The 24,017-nt window shown below is 43.0% G+C and overlaps 1 protein-coding gene across 1 annotated transcript; it reads left to right on the top strand.

The window, feature by feature from the left end:
* The first annotated feature begins 3,401 nt into the window (after positions 1 to 3,401).
* Positions 3,402 to 18,616, top strand: PLIN1 (perilipin 1). The gene is made up of 6 exons (XM_070953814.1): positions 3,402 to 3,446; positions 4,672 to 4,873; positions 7,446 to 7,528; positions 8,531 to 8,765; positions 13,676 to 13,848; positions 18,266 to 18,616. Exons 1-6 carry the CDS (start codon positions 3,402 to 3,404, stop codon positions 18,614 to 18,616), a joined length of 1,089 nt encoding a protein of 362 aa, XP_070809915.1.
* The last annotated feature ends 5,401 nt before the right edge of the window (positions 18,617 to 24,017 follow it).

Raw genomic sequence — 24,017 nt, 5'->3', positions numbered from 1 at the left:
TTGACACCCTGGCGCCTTAAATAGGCAAGGTTCCTTTTTAAATAGAATAGGAAGATTAGCAAAGAATTCCCTAAAAGCACCTGAATGCTCCACCCCACCCCAAAAAAGAGTTGGGTTAGGTACTTTCCAAAGATCTCGAGAGTGTTCATATTTTGTTATGTTGCTTGGACAATTCTTTCCATAATTTGGAGTTGCACTTGGCTGGTATTTCAGACGTCTGTTTGAGTTCCAGGGGGCCCAGGGGAGCCATCTTGCTTAATCACCAAAGAAACTTGGCAGAATTATTAAGTTGGAAGGTGGGGCTTTGTCGCATTACAATCTGGGGCATGAGTTTCTTCTTTCACAGTTGAGACGGCGCTGCTGGCACCCTGTTCAAGACTGCTGGACTTCTACAACCTGTGAGTACCTTCCCTGCACAGCTGGCGTCTCGTAACACTTGTAGATGGTCTTTGAAATCGGTTTCTAGAATCACTTTAGGCAAGCTACAGCCCAAACGTAAGGAAGCCACAATTGGGTTTGCTTAACATGTTGATCAGTAAACCATAGTTTACAGCAGCAGTAGGATTCTGCTGGTTCAGACCAGTTCGGGCGAACCTGTATCTCCGACGGTCAGTTGAGAGCGAACCGGTTTGCTCTGACAATCAGCTAGGCCTGCCCATCCACCCCTGATCTAAACTGACCTATATTTCCTTTGTTTGAAGCCCAGCTGATAGGCATGGTAGAGCGGATTGCCGTGCCTCAGCTGTTTTACTCACCGGGGCTGCAATAGAAGATACGTTTTAGTGCTGTTTTCAAATGCACTGCGCATGTGCAGAGTGCGTGTTTGGCATGCATGCGAGCAAAGCACGCTCAGCAAACCGGCTGTTACACAGGTTGAATCCCACCACTGGTTTACAATTACAGTACTTGGGTTAGTGCACTGGGCCAAGCCAAACCAAACAAACAAGTTTTGGGTTTTGTGTGATGTGAGAACCTGGCCTTTACCTCCAAGAGATTTTTTAAAAAGTCCTCTCTTGTACACGGACAAGCTGTAAAGCTAGGTTTTGTAATAGGAGCGTGCTTTTCCCCATCCTATCTAAAATCCTCAGGATTCAGTCATGCATGCAAAGAAGTGGCTTTCCTACGGAGGCTGAACAATTTTTGCAGCCAGCTTTCTCTAATGCAGGCTGTATTCCTGGGTTTTGTTCTTTTAAATAACCTTGTTGAATCCTGGAGCGTCTGAATGGGAAGGAACAGACTCGAACTGAATCCATCTGAAATGGATTAGCTTTGGGCCAGAGGATTCCATGGAAATGCCATCTCTGACTCCCAATGGAATTCTTCAGAGGTGGTTTGCAATTGATCAGCAGGTAGCATCTGTAGCCAGGAGGGCTTTTGCGTAGTGTAATTGCATTTGGTGTGCCAGTTATGACCAATGGGGACCATGCTGCAGTCATTCATGTCTTAGTCACTTCCCGCTTGGATTACTGTAATGTGCTGTAAATAAAAATATCCTTAGAACAAATTTAGAATCTACAAAATGAAGAATAGAATTCTATATTGGCCAAGTGTGATTGGACACACAAGGAATTTGTCTTTGGTGCATATGCTCTCCGTGTACCTAAAAAAAAAAATACATTCATCAAGAATCATAAGATACAACACTTAGTGATGGTCATAGATTACTAATAAGCAATCAAATCATACTAGGAAACAAATAAAACAATATAAATTGTAGAGATACAAGGTTATAGTCATAAGTGGGAGGAGATAGGTAATAGGAAGGGTGAGAAGAATAATAGTAATACAGTCTTAGTAAATAATTTGACAGTTTTGTGGGAATTAGTTGTTAAGCAGAGTGATGGCATTTGGGAAAAAACTCTCCTTGTGTCTGGTTGTTCTGGTGTGCAGTGCTCTATAGCGTCTGAAACAATTTATGTCCAGGATGTGAGGGGTCTGTAGCTATTGCAGATATTGCTCCAGCAGGAGACCCTATACCATTTCAGACAAGTAGTTATCCAATCTGTTCTTAAAACCTTCCAGTATTGCAGCATTGACAACTTCTGGAGGCAAGATGTTCCACTGGTGAATTGTTCTCACTGTCAGGAAATTTCTCATTAGTTCTAGGTTGCTTCTCTCCTTGATTAGTTTCCATCTGTTGCTTCTTGTCCTGCCTTCTGGTGCTTTGGAAACTAAGTTGATCCCCTCTTCATTTTGTTCATGGCAAAGTAAATTTTCATATTCTTAATACAACTCAAATTATGAACTCACCTCTATCATGGGAAAGCTTGAAGGGAAATGCGTTGTCATCATATCATCCCCTTTTATAGTTACTCTAAGGTGGGGACCTTATTCTGTGTTGTGGCCACAAATTTCATAACCTACTTAGGTGCTATACAAAGATATAATTTCTTTGTTTATTGAAACTCTCCTGCATTTTCTCCTTTGTGGGATAACTCTGAGCATTAGTTGATAATGTGGTACCTTGCTCAAAAGTAGTAACTGTGAGAGGGATCTCGGAGTCCAACCATTTAAATATGAGCCAGCAGTGTGCAGCAGCTGCCAAAAAAGCCAACACAGTTCTAGGCTGCATAAACAGAGGGATAGAATCAAGATCACGGGAAGTGTTTATAACACTTTATAAGGCCTTGGTAAGGCCACACTTGGAATACTGCATCCAGTTTTGGTCGCCACGATGTAAAAAAGATATGGAGACTCTAGAAAGAGTGCAGAGAAGAGCAACAAGGAGGATTAGGGGACTGGAGGCTAAAACATATGAAGAACGGTTGCAGGAACTGGGTATGTCTAGTTTAATGAAAAGAAGGACTAGGGGAGACATGATAGCAGTCTTCCAATATCTCAGGGGCTGCCCCAAAGAAGAGGAAGTCAAGCTATTCTCCAAAGCACCTGAGGGCAGGACAAGAAGCAATGGGTGGAAACTAATCAAGGAGAGAAGCAACTTAGAACTAAGGAGAAATTTCCTGACAGTGAGAAGAATTCATCAGTGGAACAACTTGCCTCCAGAAGTTGTGAATGCTCTGACACTGGAAGTTTTTAAAAAGATGTTGGATAACCATTTGTCCGAAGAGGCAAAAACATATAAAAAACAGTTGCAGGAACTGGGTATGTCTAGTTTGATGAAAAGAAGGTCTAGGGGAGACATGATAACAGTGTTCCAATATCTCAGTGGTTGCCACCAAGAAGAGGGAAGTTTTTAAGAAGATGTTGGATAACCATTTGTCTGAAGTGGTATAGGGTTTCCTGCCTAAGCAGGGGGTTGGACTAGAAGACCTCCAAGGTCCCTTCCAACTCTGTTAATCTATTCTATAATGAGTGTTCTTTTTTCCCTACATTACCCGTAGATTATGCAACATTTTATACTGTACATGTCCCATGATTTTGTTGCAGGCTAATGCTCGACGATGGCGGCCAAAAACAAACCAGTAATGCAGAACAGAAGCCCCAAGGTAAGTTGACCCAACATGGGAGCCACTTTTTTTATCATAAAGCTATAATTATCACTCTCAAAACGGCTAAAAAAAAAATATTATTCATTAACATCAGCAAATGTCTGGTGAGGCACCATTTATACTATTTGTGAATAATGTCTTTTTGAAAAAAGTTAGTCAACAGGTTCAGGAGACCTGATCTAGTTCTGCAGGTTAAAGCAATTTTTTTTTACCTTGCATGAATGAGATGTGATGTCTGCTATTTATTATTTTAAAAAGCCGTTTATGTGTTTCATCATTATTTTCATTTGAAGCAGAGCAAGCCAGGCCACTGTTAACAGAAAAGAGTTTGGATTGCAAATAATGTGAAACGACAAAAAGAAGATTCCCTAGCCCAGTGACGGCAAACCTTTTCAGCACCGAGTGCCCAAACCGGAACTCATGTGCACATGTGTGCATGTACGTGTACTGGAGTGCCATAAACCTGGAGACCAGCTGGCCAGTGCGTGCCTGCCTGTTTTTTGGCCATTTTCAGGCCGTTTTTGGGCCATTTTCAGGCTGTTTTGGGGGCTGTTTTGAGGCCATTTTTCAGGCCGTTTTGAGGCCATTCATCATTCCAAAATGGCCTGAAAAACAGCCCTGAAACAGCCTGAAAAACGGCCCTGAAAACAGCCCGAAAAATAGTCCTGAAAATGGCCCAAAAAATGCCCCCAAAATGGCCTAAAAAAAGACTGGAAAACAGCCCCCCAAAGGCCCAAAAAAGAGCCTGTATTTTGGCAGTTTTTCAGGCCGTTTTCAGGCCGTTTTCCAGCGCTTCAGTGCCCGTGAAGATCAGCTGGCTGGCGCACATGCACGTGCCGGAAATCAGAAGAGCAGCTGGCGAAGCCGACTGAAGAGAAAAAATGCTTTGAAAAGCCTCTGACGATCCCAGCTGAGCCGCACGATCATCAGAGGCTTTTTTTTTTAACTTTTAAAGGCATTTTTTCGGCCGAAGGAAAAAATGTTTTAAAAAGTAAAAAAAAAAAGCCTCTGATAATCGCACGGCTCAGCTGGGCATGGGGGTGAGGGGGGAGCAGGGGTTTTTGCTACCGGTTTTCTGAACCACCGACTGCTATCGCTACCGGATCGGGTGAGCCAGTCCGAACCAGGAGCCTTTCACCCCTGGATTATGGGGTCATTAAAAGAAGATGGTGACTATAATGTAACTCTGATTATATCCGCACCCTCTTTTTTTCTTGAACAGCAAAGCAGCGTGTTACAGAGAGTTCTGCAGGTTCCTGTGGTAAATTCAGCCCTCGCCAGTCTCCAGAAGACCTATGCCAGTGCCAAAGAGATTCACCCCTTCATGGCATCAGTATGTGCCACCTATGAGCGAGCTCTCCAGAATGCCAGTTCCTTGGCTCTGTGGAGTGTGAAGCCTGTGGTACACAAGCTGGAGCCTCAACGTAAGTGTTCGCACGAGCTTCATTTTGGAAACTACCCCCCCTCCCCCCAGTTTTCATTTCTCACAGTGTCACCAAATGAAGTATTTAGAATAACAGAGTTGGAAGGGTCCTTGAAGGTCTTCTAGTCCAACCCCCTGCTTAGGCAGGAAACCAGTGGTGGGGTTTCAATTTTTTTTACTACCGGTTCTGTGGGTGTGTTTTGGTGGGCGTGGCTTGATGGTCGTGGCAGGGGAAGGATATTGTAAAATCTCCATTCCCTCCCCACTCCAGGGGAAGGTTACTGCAAAATCCCCATTTCCTCCCAATCAGCTGGGACTTGGGAAGCAGAGAATAGATGGGGGCAGGGCCAGTCAGAATTTTTACTACCGGTTCTCCGAACTATTCAAAATTTCCGCTACCGGTTCTCCAGAACTGGTCAGAACCTGCTCAGGTAACATACATTTAATTTCATCTCTGTAAAAATCTCAGTCTTCTTCCAAGCAGTGTAACCCACACCGACCTCTCAAGCATTTAGAATAGAATAGAATAGAATAGAATAGAATAGAATAGAATAGAATAGAATAGAATAGAATAGAATAGAATAGAATAACAGAGTTGGAAGGGACCTTGGAGGTCTTCTAGTCCAACCCCCTGCTTAGGCAGGAAACCCTACACCACTTCAGACAAATGGTTATCCAACATCTTCTTAAAAACTTCCAGTGTTGGAGCATTCGCAACTTCCGGAGGCAAGTCGTTCCGCTGGTTAATTGTGTCAGCTGCTTTAATCTTTAAATCCGCTCTGCAGTGCTGCAAGTGGGTGCATTGCTGACATGTATTCTGGATTTTCTGGGGGAGAATTAAATAATTAACAGTCCATTGTTCTGTGACTTGATAAGTGAATGTATCATTTTATTTGACTACAATTCTTTTGTACATTAGTGGCTTTGAATTCCAACCAACCACGGCTTGAAGTATTGCTATGTAAGACACGTTGTGGAAAATGTCTATGGAAATTCTCAGTCATCCAGGTCATGATTGACCTAAGGGTGATTTTTCAGGGGGCAAGTGGACTGCCTTGTTTTTCTTTGAAGATGTTTTGCTTTTCATCCAAGAAGCTTCTTCGACTCATACTCAGGTGATCCTGAGGGCAGATAAATCTCCAAGTGGCCTCAATGACTCTCTAAAAGGAATGCAAATGACCAGCTGTCTGCAAGGAATATAAATCCTTCCATTCTCCACCATCCAGCCAGAGCTGAAGAAGCTTCTTGGCTAAGAAGCGAAATGTCTTCAAAGAAAAAGAAAAACAAGAAAGTCCAGTTGCCTCCTGAAAAAAGCACCTTTGGGAAGCATTGTGGAAAATACAATACTCCATATTGTTCAGGGGAAAAAATCCAGCAGGTTCTAACAGGTTCTGGAGAACCAGTAGCGGAAATTTTGAGTAATTCAGAGAACCGACAAATACCACCTCTGACTGGCCCCAGAATGGGGTGGGAATGGAGATTTTGCAATATCTTCCCCCCAGGAGTGGGGAGGGAATGGAGATTTTGCAGTATCCTTCCCCTGGAGTGGGGAGGGTATGGAGATTTTGCAATATCCTTCCCCTGCCATGCCCACCAAGCCACGCCCACGGAACCAGTAGGGAAAAAAATTGGATTTCACCCCTGATATAGTTCCATAAAGTTCTCTTCTTTTTCTGAACCATGCTGAGCTTCTATGGGACCATCCCAAGATAGTTCAGAGATTTTTCCAGAAGCCCCCAAACTGATATCATTGAAGGGTTCTGGCAGCAGTCCAGCTGTTTCATGCCATGGAATGCCATATCCAGAATATTTTCAATGACTTCCAGTTGCAAACTTGACTTCTGGATAACCCTCTAACAACCTCTGGAAGGACATAGTCTAGCAGAGGGGTGGCAGTGGTGGGCTTCAGCCAGTTCACACCACTTTGGGAGAACCGGTTGTTAACTTTCTGAGCAGTTTGGCAAAGTGGTTATTGGAAGAAATCATTAGGGCAGAGAACCAGTTGTTAAATTACTGGAATGCCATCATTGGGTGGCACATATTAGAATTCTCCAAAATGCTCCGTTCTCCAAACTGAGGGTTGCACATAATGACACTATATGATGAGGAATGCAATTTGTAACATGGTAGCATGTATTGTAACTGTGGTTTTAGTCCACCATCCAAGCATAGTCTATGAATCTTGGTGACATTTTTGTGAAGATACAGGGGAATCGAGTAGTCCAATGGCTGACCATCCCTTTCGTTCCAGCATTGTTTTGACATTCTTCTCTGTGTGTGTGTGTGTCTCTCTCTCTGTCTCTCTCTGTGTGTCTGTCTCTCTCTCTGTCTGTCTGTCTCTCTCTCTGTCTGTCTGTCTATCTCTCTCTGTGTGTGTGTGTGTGTGTGTCTGTCTCTCTCTGTCTTTGTCTCTGTCTCTTTCTCTCTGTCTGTCTGTCTGTCTGTCTGTCTCTCTCTCTCTCTCTCTCTCTCTCTCTCTCTCTCTCTCTCTCTCTCTGTGTGTGTGTGTGTGTGTGTGTGTCTGTCTGTCTGTCTGTCTCTGTCTCTCTCTCTCTCTCTCTCTCTCCGTTCAGTTGCAGCAGCCAATGTTTTGGCTTGTCAAGGTTTGGATCATCTGGAGAAGAAGATACCTATCCTTCAGAAACCAGTGGAGGAAGTAAGTATTTAAAAAAAAAAAAACATAAGAAAACTGTCTTGCTGAATTAGACCAGGTGTCAGGGTTCCAAGTAACACCCCCAACGAAAGAAGACACCGGGCCTTGACGTTCCTCAAAGTTCCATTTTATTAGAGATGTCATATTGGCACATCTGGGAAAACCCGAATCTGAAAGCTTCCAGGTTTTCCCCATCCAAGAAAAAGCTCAAATCCCTGCCCAACACCCACATGTCCATCACATGGTCCAAACCAAGCACCATCCCAACTGAAGATGCCTCCCAGTTATAGCCTTACAGGTGCAGGGCAAGATGTCCTTGACTCTCTGAGAAAGGAATGTTATTTTGACTATATATCACCCAGGCTCCATACAATCCCCACTCCCAATTTCCCACAGTAGTAAATGTGGCAGGCCTGAAGGCCCAATGCAAAAGATGGCTTCCAGGCCTGTAACCTAGCTGCACTTATTTCATTCTGAACCCGTGTTCCAAGTATAGCTCTCATCTCAAAAATGTAGGCTTTCATGACTTAAATTTGAGGTCTGCCTAGAAGCTGCTGAACTCTCCATTAGGACTATACTAGCCTAGTGAACTTCTAGACATCTCCTCCTTCCTATTTACCTTTCTGCTAAATCTACCAGACAGATCCATTGTCTTGCTTGAAATGGCCATAAAGAACTTTCTCCATTATCTATTTTCCATAAGCTTATTTTCCATAAGCTATTTTCCAAGGCCAGACTAGGAATAATGGATGAGGATGAACAAGGAGAGATTCAACCAGGAAATAAGGAAGGATTTTCTGGCAGTGAGAACAATCAACCCATGGAACACAAGTTGCCTTCGGAAGTTGTGGGAGCTTCATCACTGGAGGCTTTCAAAAAGAGACTGGGCTGCCATCTGTCAGAAATGGTGTAGGGTCTCCTGCTTGGGTGGAGGCGGGGTTGGACTAGATGACCTACAAGGTCCCTTCCAACTCTGTTAATCTGTAATCTCCTCCTCTTCCTCAGGCTACATCTGATTTGAAGGACACCATTCTAGCTCAGCTTCACTATGCTATATGCTCTGTCGTGAACATCCTGGACAAAGTTTTCGGACTGTCTGGTGAAAATAATGAGCAGTCCAAGAACAGCCTGAAGATCAAGACAAAGAATGCGAAGAGCAGTCAGGTGAACCAAGTGGCTAAAATCTCTGCAGTTGGAAAGCTGGAAAAGGTGGTGGATTGGAAAATGGAGCCCAATTCAGGTTAGTATAGTGCTTGGTTGATCTATTGCAATGATGGTTAACCATCACTGCAATGAATGTGTGACCCCCCCTGTGCGACCCCGCTTTTGGCAGGTGATGGCCCGGTGGGCCCGGTAAGCCCATTTTTTTGCCCTCCCCAGGCTCCTGAGGCTTTCTGGGAGCCTGGGGAGGGCGAAAACAGCCTTCCCCACTCCCCTGGAGGCCCTCTGGAGGCCAGAAACGGCCTGTTTCCCAACTTCCAGTGGGCCTGAAAGGCCCAAAAGTCAGCTGGCCAACGCACGCATGCGGGCTGGAGCTGAGCTAGGGCAATGCTCGTGTGCCCACAGATATGGCTCCACGTGCCACAGGTGGCACGCGTGCCATAGGTTCGCCATCACGGATCTATTGTAAAAAAAAAAAATCTCGTCTCGGAGCTGAAAAACTTCATATATGCACCCCAGTTTTCTGATTAGCAAGATATTTCAGGACTGTAGCATTTGCTCCTCAGTGGAGATTTCCTGACAGTGTTATTCTTATTGATTTCTAAAGAGTCTAGTTCAGGGATGGCTAACCTTTTTCCCATCGTGTGCCAAAAGCGGGGGGAGTGGAGGGGGGGGTCGTGTGTGCGTGTGCCCACACCCATAATTCAATGCTCCCTGCATCCGCCCCCCCCGGCGCCCCCACCGCTTTTGGCACACGATGGCATGGTGGGCCCAGTACAATGGTGGGTTGCCCCCGGTTCGCAAGAAACAGTAGGCCCCACCCACCGACCCGGATATCATTATCGGTGATCTGCACATGCGCAGAAGCAAGGCGCGCGTCTGAGTGAAGCGAGTGCGCACGCGCGATCCTGTTGCAAACTGGTAGTAAAGGTAAGTAGAATCCACCCCTGGCCCAGTAGGCCTGTTGTTTGCCCTTCCCAGGCTCCAGAGGCTTTCTTAGAGCCTGGGGAGGGTGAAAACGGCCTTTTCCACCACCCTGGAGGTCCTCCGGGGGCCGGAAATAGCCTATTTCCCGACTTCCAGTGGGCCCAGAAGGCCTGAAAATCAGCTGGTGCGCTGGAGCTGGGCTAAGGCAACGCTTGCGTGCCCACAGATATGGCTCCGTGTGTCACCTGTGGCACGCGTGCCATAGGTTCGCCATCACGGGTCTAGTTGAACCTAGGTGGGCCTCCATAAATATTTCAAAGTGCTTGGTTCATCTCCTAGTTCTAAAGAACTTGCCAGCACAGATTATATGCCCAATTTGATCTCCTAATAGACCATTTCAAGATCCTCTTCTCTTAGGTTCTTATTCTTCGTCTTTAAACCTGGTAGACTTCAAAACAAATAATGCTTTCAAAACGTAGGTCGGTCCTTAGCTATTTCTGACATAAGAGGTTAACTGTCCACATGGTATTGTCATCAGAGCATGTTTATCTTCCTACCTTTGAGTGTAGGGAACATGCTCCTAACCTTGTCCCTTTGCAGAGCTCTAGTTTTTCAACCCTGGCAATTTTAAGATAGGTGGACTTCCTCAGAAACCAAAACTGCTGAGATAAAGAAACACTGCTATAGACTATAACTGCAGTGGGATCAGTGGTGGGTTGCTCCCGGTTCGGTCCAGTTCTATAGAACCGGTAGTAAAACTGGCGGGAGGCTCCGCCCACCCACCACGATGTAATCATGAGTGATCTGTGCATGCGCAGAAACTTTTGTGCATGTGCAGAAGCACATATGCCTGCTCCCACTACGAACCAGAAGTAAAGGTAAGTGGAACCCACCCCTGAGTGGGATGGAAAGGTTGATGAAGATAATGGAACTTGCTAAGGTAACTAAGTTGACATAATAGAATAGAATAGAATAGAATAGAATAGAATAGAATAGAATAGAATAGAATAGAATAGAATAGAGTAGGGTAGGGTAGGGTAGGGTAGGGTAGGGTAGGGTAGGGTAGGGTAGGGTAGGGTAGGGTAGAATAGAATAGAATAGAATAGAATAGAATAGAATAGAATAGAATAGAATAGAATAGAATAGAATAGAATAGAATAGAATAGAATAGAATAGAATAGCAGGAAACCCTACACCACTTCAGACAAATGGTTATCCAATATCTTCTTAAAACGTCTTTGATTTAAAAAAAAAAAAAAGAACAGTATGTTTATTACATACTGGAAACTCTTTATGGACCTTTTGCATAGAACAGGAAAAAATGAACATGATTTATGGTTCTGATGATTAGACAGGACAAGTGATAAAAAGAAAGGAATTATGTTGTTATGTTGTAACCATAGACTAAGGGGTAAATTTGTAATTGTGCTTATGACTGCTGCAAGAAAGATCAGAAACTACTACTTAGTATCCTTTTTTTTCTATTTTTCTTTTATTTCTGTTACTTTTTTCCACTTAGGTTTCTCCTTGTTTTCTTTCTCTTTTTCTTACTTTATATTAGTTTGTATTAGCATTTATTTTCCTTTTTAAAAAAAACCTTTAATAACATTATATAAAAATGGAACGTAAATTAGGCAGTTTTGCATCTCTGCCAAAATCTGAACTAAAAAGTGACACAAATTTAGATTGAGAATATAATCAGTCATTATTTGTGCTTGGTTGTTTTGGTTCCACTCAAAATATTGTATCCAAATAAAGAGAGGGAGCATCTTTTATTTTTGCTTTTTTAAAAAAGAAACAACATATGTTGTTTGGCAGCCAGAGCTTTCCCTTTTATGAGATGCTCGTCTTGTTAGTTTCATAAATTCATTTCATTTATAAGAAATTAAACCTGGGTATTTTCTGGTTTTGAAATTTGAATGTTGTAGTCCTGATTTCCTTTTTCCCCCCACGTTTTATTTGTTTTATTTATATAACATTCAATTTTCATGAGACAGTGTGTGTTCTGGGTACAGTTACGTTTAGATAGTCATATTACACATTTATGTTGTGATAATTCATCTCCATCATATTAATAATATGATATAATAATACAATAACATTACTGTATTTTTCGGAGTATAAGATGCACCTTTTTTCCCCCTAAAAGGGGATGAAAATTTAGGTGCATCTTATACACCGAATGTAGCCCCGCCCACCCACTGGCCCCCACCCTTTGGCCTCTGCCTCCCAGCAGTTTACCTCCTTGCAGCAAGCAGCAAGAAGAAACAGCTCCTTTCAGCTTCAGCACAGCCTAATTAGCACAAGTTGATTGGATCAGCCTCCCGACTCTCAGCTGTTTTGCTCTCAGCTGTTTTGCGCGGGCCTCTGCTGCTTGCTGCAAAGAGGTAAATTGCTGGGAGCAGATTTTTTTTCCCCTTGTGCTAATCAAGCTATGCTGAAAACGAAAATGAAAGAAAAGCAGGCTATTTGCTGTTTGCTGCAATGAGGCAAAATTGCTGGGAGGCAGAGGCAGATTTCTTTTTCTTCTTTTCCTCATCAAAAAAGGTAGGTGCATCTTATACTCCGAAAAATATGGTAATACTTAACACTTAACATCATCTTTAACAACTCTCCACTTTACCATTTCCTCTTTTTATATCTCCTCCTTTCTAAGTTCTGTTTTTGTTATCTAGCCATTGATAGAATATGTCCCATATCAAAAAATATTCAGTTTCTTCTTTATCCTTAATAGTAAGTGTTAATCTATCCAGTCCTGATTTCTTATAAGACATTTTGGGGGTTGGCCAAGAAAGTCAGGCTATATGGTTGCAGTTTCTTAGGCTCCAGTACCCCAATTTCCACAAGATGGTGCTAGAAATATTCCTACCTCCGTTTCTTTGAGGTTTTTAAAGAACTTGCTGAACATGAGTCACGATTCCTTTTCAACACCACACATAAGCTCACACCATTTGCAACAGCAATGTGTTCAAAATCCAAATTATAAGAATTGTGCATAGAGCTTTGTTTTTTTTGTGGGTGTTTTTTTTTTTTTTTTTTTTTTTGCACAAGTGGAAAGCTGATGTTTCATAGTTCCATTGTTTCTGGATTGACACTGACCAAAAAAAAAAGATGTTGAGACCAGAGTGAAATCCAATTTTTTCCCTACCGGTTCTGTTGGTGTGGCTTGATGGGCGTGGCAGGGGAAGGATATTGCAAAATCTCATTCCCACCCCACTCTGGGGCCAGCCAGAGATGGTATTTTCCAGTTCTCCAAACTACTCAAAATCTCCGCTACCGGTTCTCCAGAATCTGTTAGAACCTGCTGAATTTCATCCCTGGTTGAGACTCTAGAAAAAGTGCAGAGAAGAGCAACAAAGATGATTAGGAGACTGGAGGCTAAAACATATGAAGAACGGTTGCAGGAACTGGGTATGTCTAGTTTAATGAAAAGAAGGACTACGGGAGACATGATAGCAGTGTTCCAATATCTCAGGGGCTGCCACAAAGAAGAGGGAGTCAAGCTGTTCTCCAAAGGACCTGAAGGCAGGACAAGAAGCAATGGGTGGAAACTAATCAAGGAGAGAAGCAACCTAGAACTAAGGAGAAATTTCCTGACAGTGAGAACAATTAATCAGTGGAACAACTTGCCTCCAGAAGTTGCGAATGCTCCAACACTGGAAGTTTTTAAGAAAATATTGGATAACCATTTGTCTGAAGTGGTGTAGGGTTTCCTGCCTAAGCAGGGGGTTGGACTAGAAGACCTTCAAGGTCCCTTCCAACTCTGTTATTCTATTCTATTCCTATCCTATCCTATCCTATCCTATCCTATCCTATCCTATCCTATCCTATCCTATCCTATCCTATCCTATCCCTATCCTATCCTATCCTATCCTATCCTACTCTACTCTACTCTACTCTATATGCTTGAAACTCCAAAAAAAAAAAAAAAGTGGTGTTATTAGCCATCAAACATCAAAAATACACTTTTCACAAAAGGTTTCCACAATTTTGGCCACTACTGTATAGGAGAACAACGGTCTGCTTTGCTAATTATACAATTTTCCCATTTCTTGCTTGTAGTCCACAAGCCTGCAGACGGATGTGTATCAGAAAAGATGCCTCCTTCTAGCACCTTTGCAAGTATCAAATCTTTAGCTGCTGCTGTTTCCCAGCTTGCTTTCAGACAGACATCCCAAGCCATCCAGGTTACCAAGGACATAGGAGTGAAGCTGGCTACGTGGATCTCCTATTTGGTGAGTGCCATAGCATTGGGTTGACAAATTTGCATTTGTTTTTGAACCAAGAAGTACCTTAGCAGTGTAGCAAACGTCTATTTATTTATTTATCAAATTTATATAGCTACCAATCTCATGAGAAATAACTCCGGGTGGCATACAGTATACATTCAATTGATACTTTTTCAAAAAAAAAAAAAGTAAGAAAAGAAAATTTTCTTCAGATCTTTTTCCAAGATCTGTTGCTGTTCCGGGGACACAGAATATAGAGACTGGAAGGGTTCTAGGTTGTTCAGTCAGTTGGAGAGTGGAATGAGAATTTTTCAGAACGTCAGGTAGATTCAATGGTGGGATTCAAATAATTTAACAACCGGTTCTCTGTCCTAATGACTGGGTGGGTGGGAGTGGCCATGGTGGGCGTGGCCAGAGGGTGTGACAGGCAGCACTTGGCCTCCTGCACCCCCCTGGGAGCAAAAACGGGACGTGGAGGGACACACCACCCACTTCCCGTGCCCTGTTTTGGGCCTAGTAGGCCTCCCTGCAGCCTCCTGGGAGCGAAAACGGAACATGGGGGGCATGCTGCACCCACCCTCCCATGTCCCGTTTTGGGCCTAGTAGACCCTGCACTTACCTGGGAGCCAAAATGGGGTGTATGGGGACTTCTGGAAGGGGCGAGGAGGGAAGGGGAGGGACGGGACCAGACAGCAATTTAACTGCTGGTTTCCCCCAAACCAGCTGAATCCCACCACTGGGTAGATTACTACCCAGTGAAAGAGCATGTCACACCTGGGTAGATTACTACCCAAATTGAAAGAGCATGTCACACCTTAGCTACAGGAGCTATCTTTTGCTTCCAGGTTCAATTCAAGGGGTTGGTCAAAGTCTTACATGGCACGGGGACAGGTTACCTTGGAAACCATTTTATCCTTAATATGTCAGCCAGGGGTGAAATGCTACCAGTTTCAAACCGGTAGTAAAAATGCTACTGGTTCGCCGAACCGGTAGTAAAAAAATGTAAAAAAGTTTTGCCAATCAGCATGGAGCTCATTGAGCAGGATGCAACCCTTGATAATCTTCTCCTCACCTTTTAACTTGTAACATATTTTATTCTTGTTTTTAACTGGCTCTTTTTTGAGGTACTGTATTTTATATAGGTTTTAGATTTTTATAGGATAGAATAGGATAGGATAGGATAGGATAGGATAGGATAGGATAGGATAGGATAGGATAGGATAGGATAGGACAGGACAGGACAGGACAGGACAGGACAGGACAAAACAGAATAGAATTCTTTATTGGCCAAGTGTGATTGGACACACAAGGAATTTGTCTTTGGTGAATACACCCTCAGTGTACATAAAAGAAAAGATACGTTCATCAAGAATCATAAGGTACGACACTTAATGATAGTCATAGGGTACAAATAAGCAATCGAATCATACTAGGAAACAATCAGATAGATAGATAGATAGATAGATAGATAGATAGATAGATAGATAGATAGATGGATGATAAAATTCCTTATTGGCCAAGTGTGATTGGACACACAAGGAATTTGTCTTTGATGCATATGCTCTCAGTGTACATAAAAAGAAAAGATACATTCGTCAAGAATCATAAGGTACAACACTTAATGATAGTCATAGGCTACAAATAAGCAATCAAATCATACTAGGAAACAATCAGTATAAATCGTAAGGATTTATATACAAGCAACAAAGTTACCGTCATACAGTCATAAGTGGGAGGAGATGGGCGACAGGAACGATGAGAATGTTTTATGTTTTAATTGTACACATTACACTTAATACAAGCAAGTTGGGCAGTATTCAACAAATAATAAAAAAAAAAGTTTGCATTTATCTAAGAAGGCCAAACTAGGATTTTAGTGAGGTTTGGATCCTTTTGGCCGACGGACAACATAATAATCCTGGCTCAGCTATTTCCTAGATTCTCTGCATTTCATTTCCTGAGCAGACAAAATAAGTCTGGATTCTTGGTTCAAAAATCAGGACAAGTCCTGACTAAAAAAATCTACCTCTTAGAAACCAATAATAGGTCCTCTTTTCAAACTATGCGCCTCTTTCCCCATTATGGGTTTTGTTTTCCCTGCAGAAAGAGGTTTGGCATTTGGCTCGGTTCTTTTCTGAAGGAAAATCATGGCGTTTCAAGTTCTAACTCAGCTGCCTCCTGTTTTGAGAGCCTAATCTCTAGCAAAGATCCCTTTTCCATCTCTGGGACATTAATTTGGAGGTGAAGGTGAAAAGGCTGTTTTATTTTTAACTGGCTCTACAGTAATTCATGGATTTGATTAACATCTTTCTCAAAGTCCATTGGGACTACTGATTTTAAACGGGAAGATAAAATGTGTAAACACACAAACACAGAGAGAGATGGAGGGAGGGAGGGAGGGACAGAGGAAGGAAGGAAGGAAGGAAGGAACAGAGAAGGAAGAAACAGAGAAAGAAGGAATAGAGAAGGAAGGAAGGAAGGAAGGAAGGAAGAGAGAAGGAAGGAAGGAACAGAGAAAGAAGGAATAGAGAAGGAAGGAAGGAAGAAAGAAACAGAAGGAAGGAATAGAGAAGGAAGGGAGGAAGAGAGAAGGAAGGGAGGAAGGAAGGAAAGAAGGAAGGAAGGAAGGAATAGAGAAGGAAGGAATAGAGAAGGAAGGAAGGAACAGAGAAGGAAGGAACAGAGAAGGAAGGAATAGAGAAGGAAGGAAGGAAGGAAGAGAGAAGGAAGGAAGAGAGAGAGAAGGAAGGAATAGGGAAGGAAGGAAGGAAGGAAGGAAGGAAGGAAGGAAGGAAGGAAGGAAGGAAAGGAAAGGAAGGGAGAAAGAACTGGATTTTGTATATTTCTTGAATTTGATCCATGGGAGCCAAAACCAGAGAGATTTTGTGACTGAGTTAAAAGGATGTGATTTTAATCAACACATAATTAATTGTAAGATGTGGCCACCAACGGGGCTGACTTGAAAAAGGGACTCAACAGATGCAAGGAGAACAGCTTGCATGGCTGAATGCCACCTTCTGAATTGTAGGCATTGTGTTCTTAGTGTCCGTGTCTAAAAGGGGAGAGTGGAAGAGAAGGGCTCATCCCGTTCTAGCTCAGGAACTTCCTGGATGCATCTGCTCAGCCATTTCTGGCAAGGAAGACAGAACAAGATGGACTCATATTCTATTCCAACCTGCCGTGAAAAAGAACTTTCCTACATTCTGAAGTGGGAGAGGGCAGTAGCTCAATGGGGAAGCACTTTTTTGGTTTTGGTCTCTAGCATCTTCTTTATGAAACCTTGGAAATGAAATGAAATAATGAAAAGAAAAGAAAAGAAAAGAATTGGATTGGAATGGAATGGAATGGAATGGAATGGAATGGAATGGAATGGAATAGAATAGGACAATGAATGGACTAGACTAGACTAGACTAGACTAGACTAGAATAGAATGCATTTTGCTACTTGTTTTTTTCTCATTGTGACAATTTCTTTCCTTTTTTCCATCTGGCTGCTAAGGAAAGAATCTCACCTAGAATTTAAGGCCCTCTGGAGGCCGGAATCAACCCATTTCTGGACTTCCATGAGGCCCGTTTTTCACCCTCCCAGAGTCTCCGTGCGAGCTCTGTACTTACCTGGCATCCAAAACAGGCTGCGTGGAGACTCCTGGGAGGGGAGGGGCAGCGTGGGTGGGGCCAGCTGAAAATCAGCTGGCTGGCAGGAGGTGCATGTGCATGCACGGTGGAGCTGACCTAGGGCAATGGCTCACGTGCCCACAGAGATGGCTCCGTGTGCCACTTGTGGCATGCATGCCATAGGTTGGCCTTCATGGTCCTAGACTATAGCAGAAAAGCAAGTTAGCTTAAGCAGCTGACACCCCCAACAGCTATTAACAGCAGCTATTTTTGACTGAGTTTGGCAGTTGGTGGCTGAGTTCCCACCACATGCTACATCTTTGTTGAAGAGGGACCAAGTACAACGCCTGTGTTATGCCCGAGAGGCTTAAAGAAAGTGATTGACGCAGCACGATGGTCTGATTGACTGTAACATACCTTACCAGTTAAGTTCCCACAACGTATACAATTTTAGTCCAGCAGATTGAGCAAAATCAGCCATTCTTCTTTCTTTCTTTTCCCAAAGGAAACACTCAGGGGAAATCCAGACAAGCAAATGTGCATAGGCCACTCATTCTTTGAACTCCCTACCAACCAAGAATAGAAAACAACTTTCCCGAAGGGCAAAAAAGCAAAGGATCTTGAATTGTATCAAAGTCCCAGAAATGTCAATGTTATTGATAGTATGACCTCAAGTTGGGTGGAAAACATAGATTTTGGGAAGAGAAAATAATTCTCTCTCTCTCCCTTTCTCTCCCTCTCTCTCTCCCTCTCTCTCTCTCCCTCCCTCCCTCCTCCCTCTCTCTCTCTTCCACTTTCCACTCACTAGTTCACCTTCCCAAGGGTTTTGATGAAGGAAGAGGAAACAATGGTGATGAGTCCTCCAGAGTCTTGCCAAGAACAAGATGGTGTCCAGCTTGTTACTCCTGAGAGCAAGAAGCTGCAAGAAAGACGGTCTAGTCGGGGACATTATCCTCTTCCCTTCCTCAATCTCGATGAGCCCCTCACCCCTCATCAAAGCCCATCTTTCGAAGCTGAGTCTCCTATGGCCCGGAGATCTTACAAAGAGGGGTCCAGCAGCAGGAGATGGAGCGAAGGGCTGTTCCGGTCCAGCCTGGAAACCACCTACCTGAGGGCGCACTTCGCAAGACTCTATAGCTCTGCCGTCAAGAAAGACTAAGCTAGTGAGTGGGTTTGCTCATTACGCTAAACTAGGATTTGTTAAGTATGAATTGCTATCCCAAGCGTGCTTTTCCAAAAAGTAGATGGATTTTCTTGGGGTTTTTTTTCTTTGAAAACATTTTGCTTCGCATCCAAGAAGCTTCTTCGCTTCCTGGATGAGAAGCAAAACATTTTCAAAGGAAAAAAAAATCCAAGGAAGTCCAGTTGCCTTCTGGTAAAGCATATTTGGGTCAACCATGACCTGGAGGATTGAGAATCTCCGTAGACATTTTTGATTTGCTATCTATGTCTTAGATGACTTCACACAGCAGCCTAAACACACATCTCAGCAATTCCAAAGGCTGAAATCTTATATCTCACTTAGCTATGGCAAAGATTGCAAAATCACAATGGATACACTAAGCCAGGAATCACGGCTTGACAAAACCTCAGGACTGGATTCACTGCAATTCACAAAACCACATTCTGGCTTTGGGCTATGTGAGAATGGAGCAACTGACAACCCAACTCTTCTGCTTAATGTACTGCTTGTGTTAACTTAGTTGAAATTGTCCCAGCAATTACATCCACTGTTGTAATGCCAGCTTTATTAGAACAGCTTTAAAAAATTCTCCAATAAAATAACCAACTTTTACTGGCTTTCTGTGGACAATTCCATGCTCCTTAGACAATTGTACCAAAGTATGTTGAAGGCAGGGGTGGGTTCTACTTACCTTTACTACCGGTTCACAATGAGATTGCTTCTGCGCATGCGCAGATTGCCGATGACAACGTCCGGGCTGGGGGCGGGGCTTCCCGCCGGTTTTTAATACCAGTTCTTGCGAACCGGTCCGAACCGGGGGCAACCCACCACTGGTTGAAGGTAGCTTGATCTCTTGTTTATTCAAAATGGATGGTTTGGAGGGAGAGAATTGAGGGTCGCAACTGTGATATGAGGAGGGTGTTAAATTCTCTTCCCCCTCCCCATGTGACAAAAGAATTTCCACAGTTATCAGTCTTCTTCTGGAAGAGATGGAACAAATTCTGATCTGCCGACCTTTCGATTGACAAGCTCATCCTTAGCCATAAATAAATAAATAAATAAATAAATAAATAAATAAATAAATAAATAAATAAATAAATAAATAAATAAATAATAAATAAATAAATAAATAAATAAATAAATAAATAAATAAATAATAAGCAGGCTAAAAGTCACCAGGTGAAGTCCATTGTGAGGACCTGAACTTCTGTTTCTCCAGTTCCAAATGTTTGAACTCTTCACTATTACAACAGCTGCATCCCGCGTCCATGTATGTACAGATAGTCCTCGACTTACAAAAGTTCATTTAGTGACTGAAATGGCAACCATTTTTCACAATTATAGACCGTAGTAGCATCCCCATAGTTTAGGGCATGTCAAATTTTTCAACTTTCAATTTCCAAACATTAAGGGGCGCTCAAATGTTCTGACATGCCTCCTTAGGGATTGTAAAGATATTTTGGTTACTTTAATATAATTTAGAAGTTGCTTGGTAAGGAACGACATAAATACCGTAGCTTTTAAACATTTGGTTTGTTTCATTTTGCTCACGCAATTTACATTCGGATCAGTGGTGAAATCCTGCTGGTTCTGTCCGGTTCGCGCAAACCGATAGTGGTGGCGGCACATGGTTCAGCGAACTGGTAGCGGCGGCAGCACAAGTCTCCGCCCAGCCACCCGGACACCATTACTTCCTGGTTTTTAACCCTCTGCATGTGCGTAAAGCCTTCTGTGCATGCGCAGAGGGTCAAAAATCAGATGTAATGATGGCATTCGCATTTCCGAACCGGTAGGGAAGGTAAGTAGATTTCACCCCTGATTCGGATGCTTGACAACTGACTCACATTTATGACGGTTTCCTGTGTCCCGGAGTCATCTGATCCCCTTTTGCGACCTTCTGACGAGCAAAGTCAACGGGGAAGCCAGATTCACTTAACAACCATGTGACTAATTTAATAACCTCAGTGACTCAGTTAACAAAATCTGGCAAAAAAAAAAAAAAGTTTGTAAAATGGGGCCAAACTCCCTTTAACAAATTTCTCACTGAACAACATCAATTTGGGGCTCAATTGTGGCTGTAAGTTGACTACCTGAACCGAATAGCTTCCCAATACTTAACTTGTTAATTTTTTTCTGCCTTTAGTGTCTATAAATAGGAGTGCTTTGTGTGTGGTATAGTCTTGGCAGAGAAATTCACATCTAAGTCTTCGGAGCGAGTATGACATTTAACAGCCCCAGCAAAAAAGAACATCTTACTTTTCTTCACATCTACTGTTATGGCAGATTTCTGCTTAAACTTGTTACTGGTTTCTTCCAAGCCACGTGAGATGAAAGAAAGAACAAATTTGACTTCAATGTGTCCATTTGTGACCCCATAACTGCATGATGGACAGAAATTAGACCAGAGGTCTTCAAACATGGCAGCTTTAAGACTTTATGGACTTCAACTCCCAGAATTCTCCAGCCAGCATAGTATAGCTGGCTGGAGAATTCTGGGAGTTCAAGTCCATAAGTCTTAAAGCTGCCATGTTTGAAGACCTCTGAATTAGACAAATTGTGCTTCCCCCATGCCCGCCCCCCCCCCCCTGCGACTCCTGTATGCGTTATTTCCTTCCAATATTTGGTTTTTTTAGTACCACTCCAGAATTCAGAATAACATGAATAAGCAGAAAGACAATAAGGAGGAATAAAAGAGTAAAAATTCAGTGACAGAGTGAACGAACGGGTTAGGCATCAGATGGAGAGAAGGCTTTCCAAGGAGATAAAATAGCATCTTGCTGACTCTGTAAACCGCTTAGTAAAGCACTGTAAAGCGGCATATGAGTCTAAGTGCTAAGTGCTATTTTCCAAGACCTGAATAATAGCAATAGCAATTAGCACTTAGACTTATATACCGCTTTATGGTGCTTTACAGCCCTCTCTAAGCGGTTTACAGAGTCAGCGTATTGCTCCCAGCAATCTGGGTCCTCATTTCACCCACCTCGGAAGGATGGGAGGTTGAGTCAACCTTGAGCCTCGTGAGATTTGAACTGCCAAATTGCAGGCAGCCAGCAGGCAGCAGAAGTAGCTTGCAGTACTGCATACTAACCACTGTGTCACTGTGGCTCCGTGGCTCATAATAATAATAATTACATAAAAGAAATTCATGTTATCTAATGTCCCACTATATAGCAAAGAATAATCAAGTTACGGGAAAGCCGTTCCTGATTAAATGTTAGGGGAAAAAAACTTCTTAATAGTAAGAGCAACTAGTCATTGAAATCAGGAGCCAAAGCAAGCTGGATTTCCTTAACTGAACATAGGATGGAGACATAGTGAGTGGTTTTTTTTCCATGGTCCTTCACCATAGATGAGAAAGAAATCTGGGGAATGTACCTAAAACCTGGAGCTCTTGAGCTAAAAGAGGTACAAACGCATGTGTCGGTTTGAACTGAACAAAATTTGGGCTGCAAGTCTTTACTTTTGGGCTCCTGGGATCCATATCTAAGCCTTAAGGTAAAAGTAAAGGTTCCCCTCGCACATATGTGCTAGTCGTTCCCGACTCTAGGGGGCGGTGCTCATCTCCGTTTCAAAGCCGAAGAGCCAGTGCTGCCTGAAGACGTCTCCGTGGTCATGTGGCCATCATGACTAAACGCCAAAGGCGCATGGAACGCTGTATTACCTTCCCGCCAAAGGTGGTCCCTATTTTTCTACTTGCATTTTTTTTACGTGCTTTTGAACTGCTAGGTTGGCAGAAGCTGGGACAAATAACGGGAGCTCACCCCGTTACACAGCACTAGGGATTTGAACCGCTGAACTGCCGACCTTTCAATCGACAAGCTCAGCCTCTTAGCCGCTGAGCCACCATGTCCTTTATCTAAGCCTTCACTCTGTATTAATAATTTCTCTGGATGCCTTGGTGACTGTGCTCTGGCAACAAGAGAGGAAGCAGAGCTAAATGAATTTTGCAATCCTTGTCCCCTGGCTGTCTCAGTCTTCGGCTAGGCATTTCTCAATTAGTCCTTAAATACACAAGCATCCCATCATTCCCAAGAACTGAACAAAATGATGGATGCGCAATTGGAGTAAACCCTGGAAAACCCTGGAATAAGAAACAGTAGAATATTCTTTTATTTTTTAGGGCTACGCAAAGAAATGACTAAGAGCACATGAGGGGAAGCATTGAATAAAAGCTAGGAAGACAAATAATTTCCCTGTTCAATTTTTCTAGAATAGTAGCAAAGGGAAGAAGCAGTGGTGAAATCTCAAAATTTTTCCTACCAGTTCTGTGGGTGTGGTTTGGTGGGTGTGGCTTAGTGGGGAGATCATGTGACTGGGTGGGTGTGGCTATGTAGTCATGTGACTAGGATGGTCAAAAGACAGAAACTCACTTTAACAATGTCCTGCTGGAGCGGGGGGGGTGGACTAGATGACCTCCAGGTCCCTTCTAGCCCTGGATTGATTGCTGTGCTCTTTCATGGTATCCTCTGAAGCTGCACCTAGTGCCAGGTTTGAGGTCCTTCCTTCCTCTCCTTTTCCCCTCCCTCCCTCCCTTTATTTTTCTTTCTTTCTTTCTTTCTTTCTTTCTTTCTTTCTTTCTTTCTTTCTTTCTTTCTTTCTTTCTTTCTTTCTTTCTCTTTCTTTCTTTCGCAGCACCCCCCATCCCAGGGAAGTCTCCTGGGAGCAAAAAAAGGACTTCCCCCAAATAGGTAATAAAAAATGCTTTAGAAGGTAAAAAAAAAAAGTTCCGAGGATCATGTGGCACAGCTGATTGTGACAGGTGATTGTTGGAACCTTTTTTTTTTTACTTTTTTAAAGCATTTTTTAAAATGCTTTTTCAAGCATTTTTTTTACTACCTATTGCCCACTACTACCTATTATTACCTATTGTAGTAAAAACAATGCTTTAAAAAAGTAACAAAAAAAATTCAGACGATCAGCTGTGCCGAACCATTGTCGGAACTTTTAAAAAACTTTTTAAAGCATTTTTACTACCGGTTCGGTGAACCAGTCACAGTTCGGTGAATTAGTACCAGTCGGGCGAACTGGCCCATACCGGTAGCATTTCATCCCTGGGGAGAGGGCTGGGGCTTAAATAATGTGGGCATTAGTTTAAACTCTTCGGGGCTGAAAGGTTAACTGCATGAAATGAGCGGCCACATGAGGAGTCTGAATGGCGTAGGAGGCTAATGCCTCCTAAGGCAGCATTTAACATCCAGCTGCCTGCAATTACTGCGAGTTCAATTCTTACCAGGCTCAAGGTCGACTCACCTCCTTTCTAAGGTGGGTAAATTGAGGACCCAGTTTGTGGGGGCAATAAGCTGACTTTGTATAAATATACAAATGTATGAAGGCTATTGCTTAACGCATTGTAAGCCACCCTGAGTCTCTGGACATA

The sequence above is a fragment of the Pituophis catenifer genome, unplaced genomic scaffold, assembly GCF_029215685.1.
Source record: "Pituophis catenifer annectens isolate HBS135680 unplaced genomic scaffold, rPitCat1.0.hap2 SCAF_14, whole genome shotgun sequence".
In the NCBI taxonomy this organism is placed as follows: domain Eukaryota; kingdom Metazoa; phylum Chordata; class Lepidosauria; order Squamata; family Colubridae; genus Pituophis; species Pituophis catenifer.
The sequence above is the reverse complement of the archived record's forward strand: the minus strand, read 5'-3'. Positions and strand labels throughout refer to the sequence as shown.

What these genes read in the sequence shown, in the direction of transcription:
- PLIN1 (XM_070953814.1), top strand. Translation starts at nt 3,402, where the DNA reads ATGGCGGCCAAAAACAAACCAGTAATGCAGAACAGAAGCCCCAAG. An exon ending in ACACAAGCTGGAGCCTCAAC is followed by an intron (nt 4,874 to 7,445) that starts GTAAGTGTTCGC and finishes CTCTCCGTTCAG; the next exon opens with TTGCAGCAGCCAATGTTTTG. An exon ending in TTCAGAAACCAGTGGAGGAA is followed by an intron (nt 7,529 to 8,530) that starts GTAAGTATTTAA and finishes CCTCTTCCTCAG; the next exon opens with GCTACATCTGATTTGAAGGA.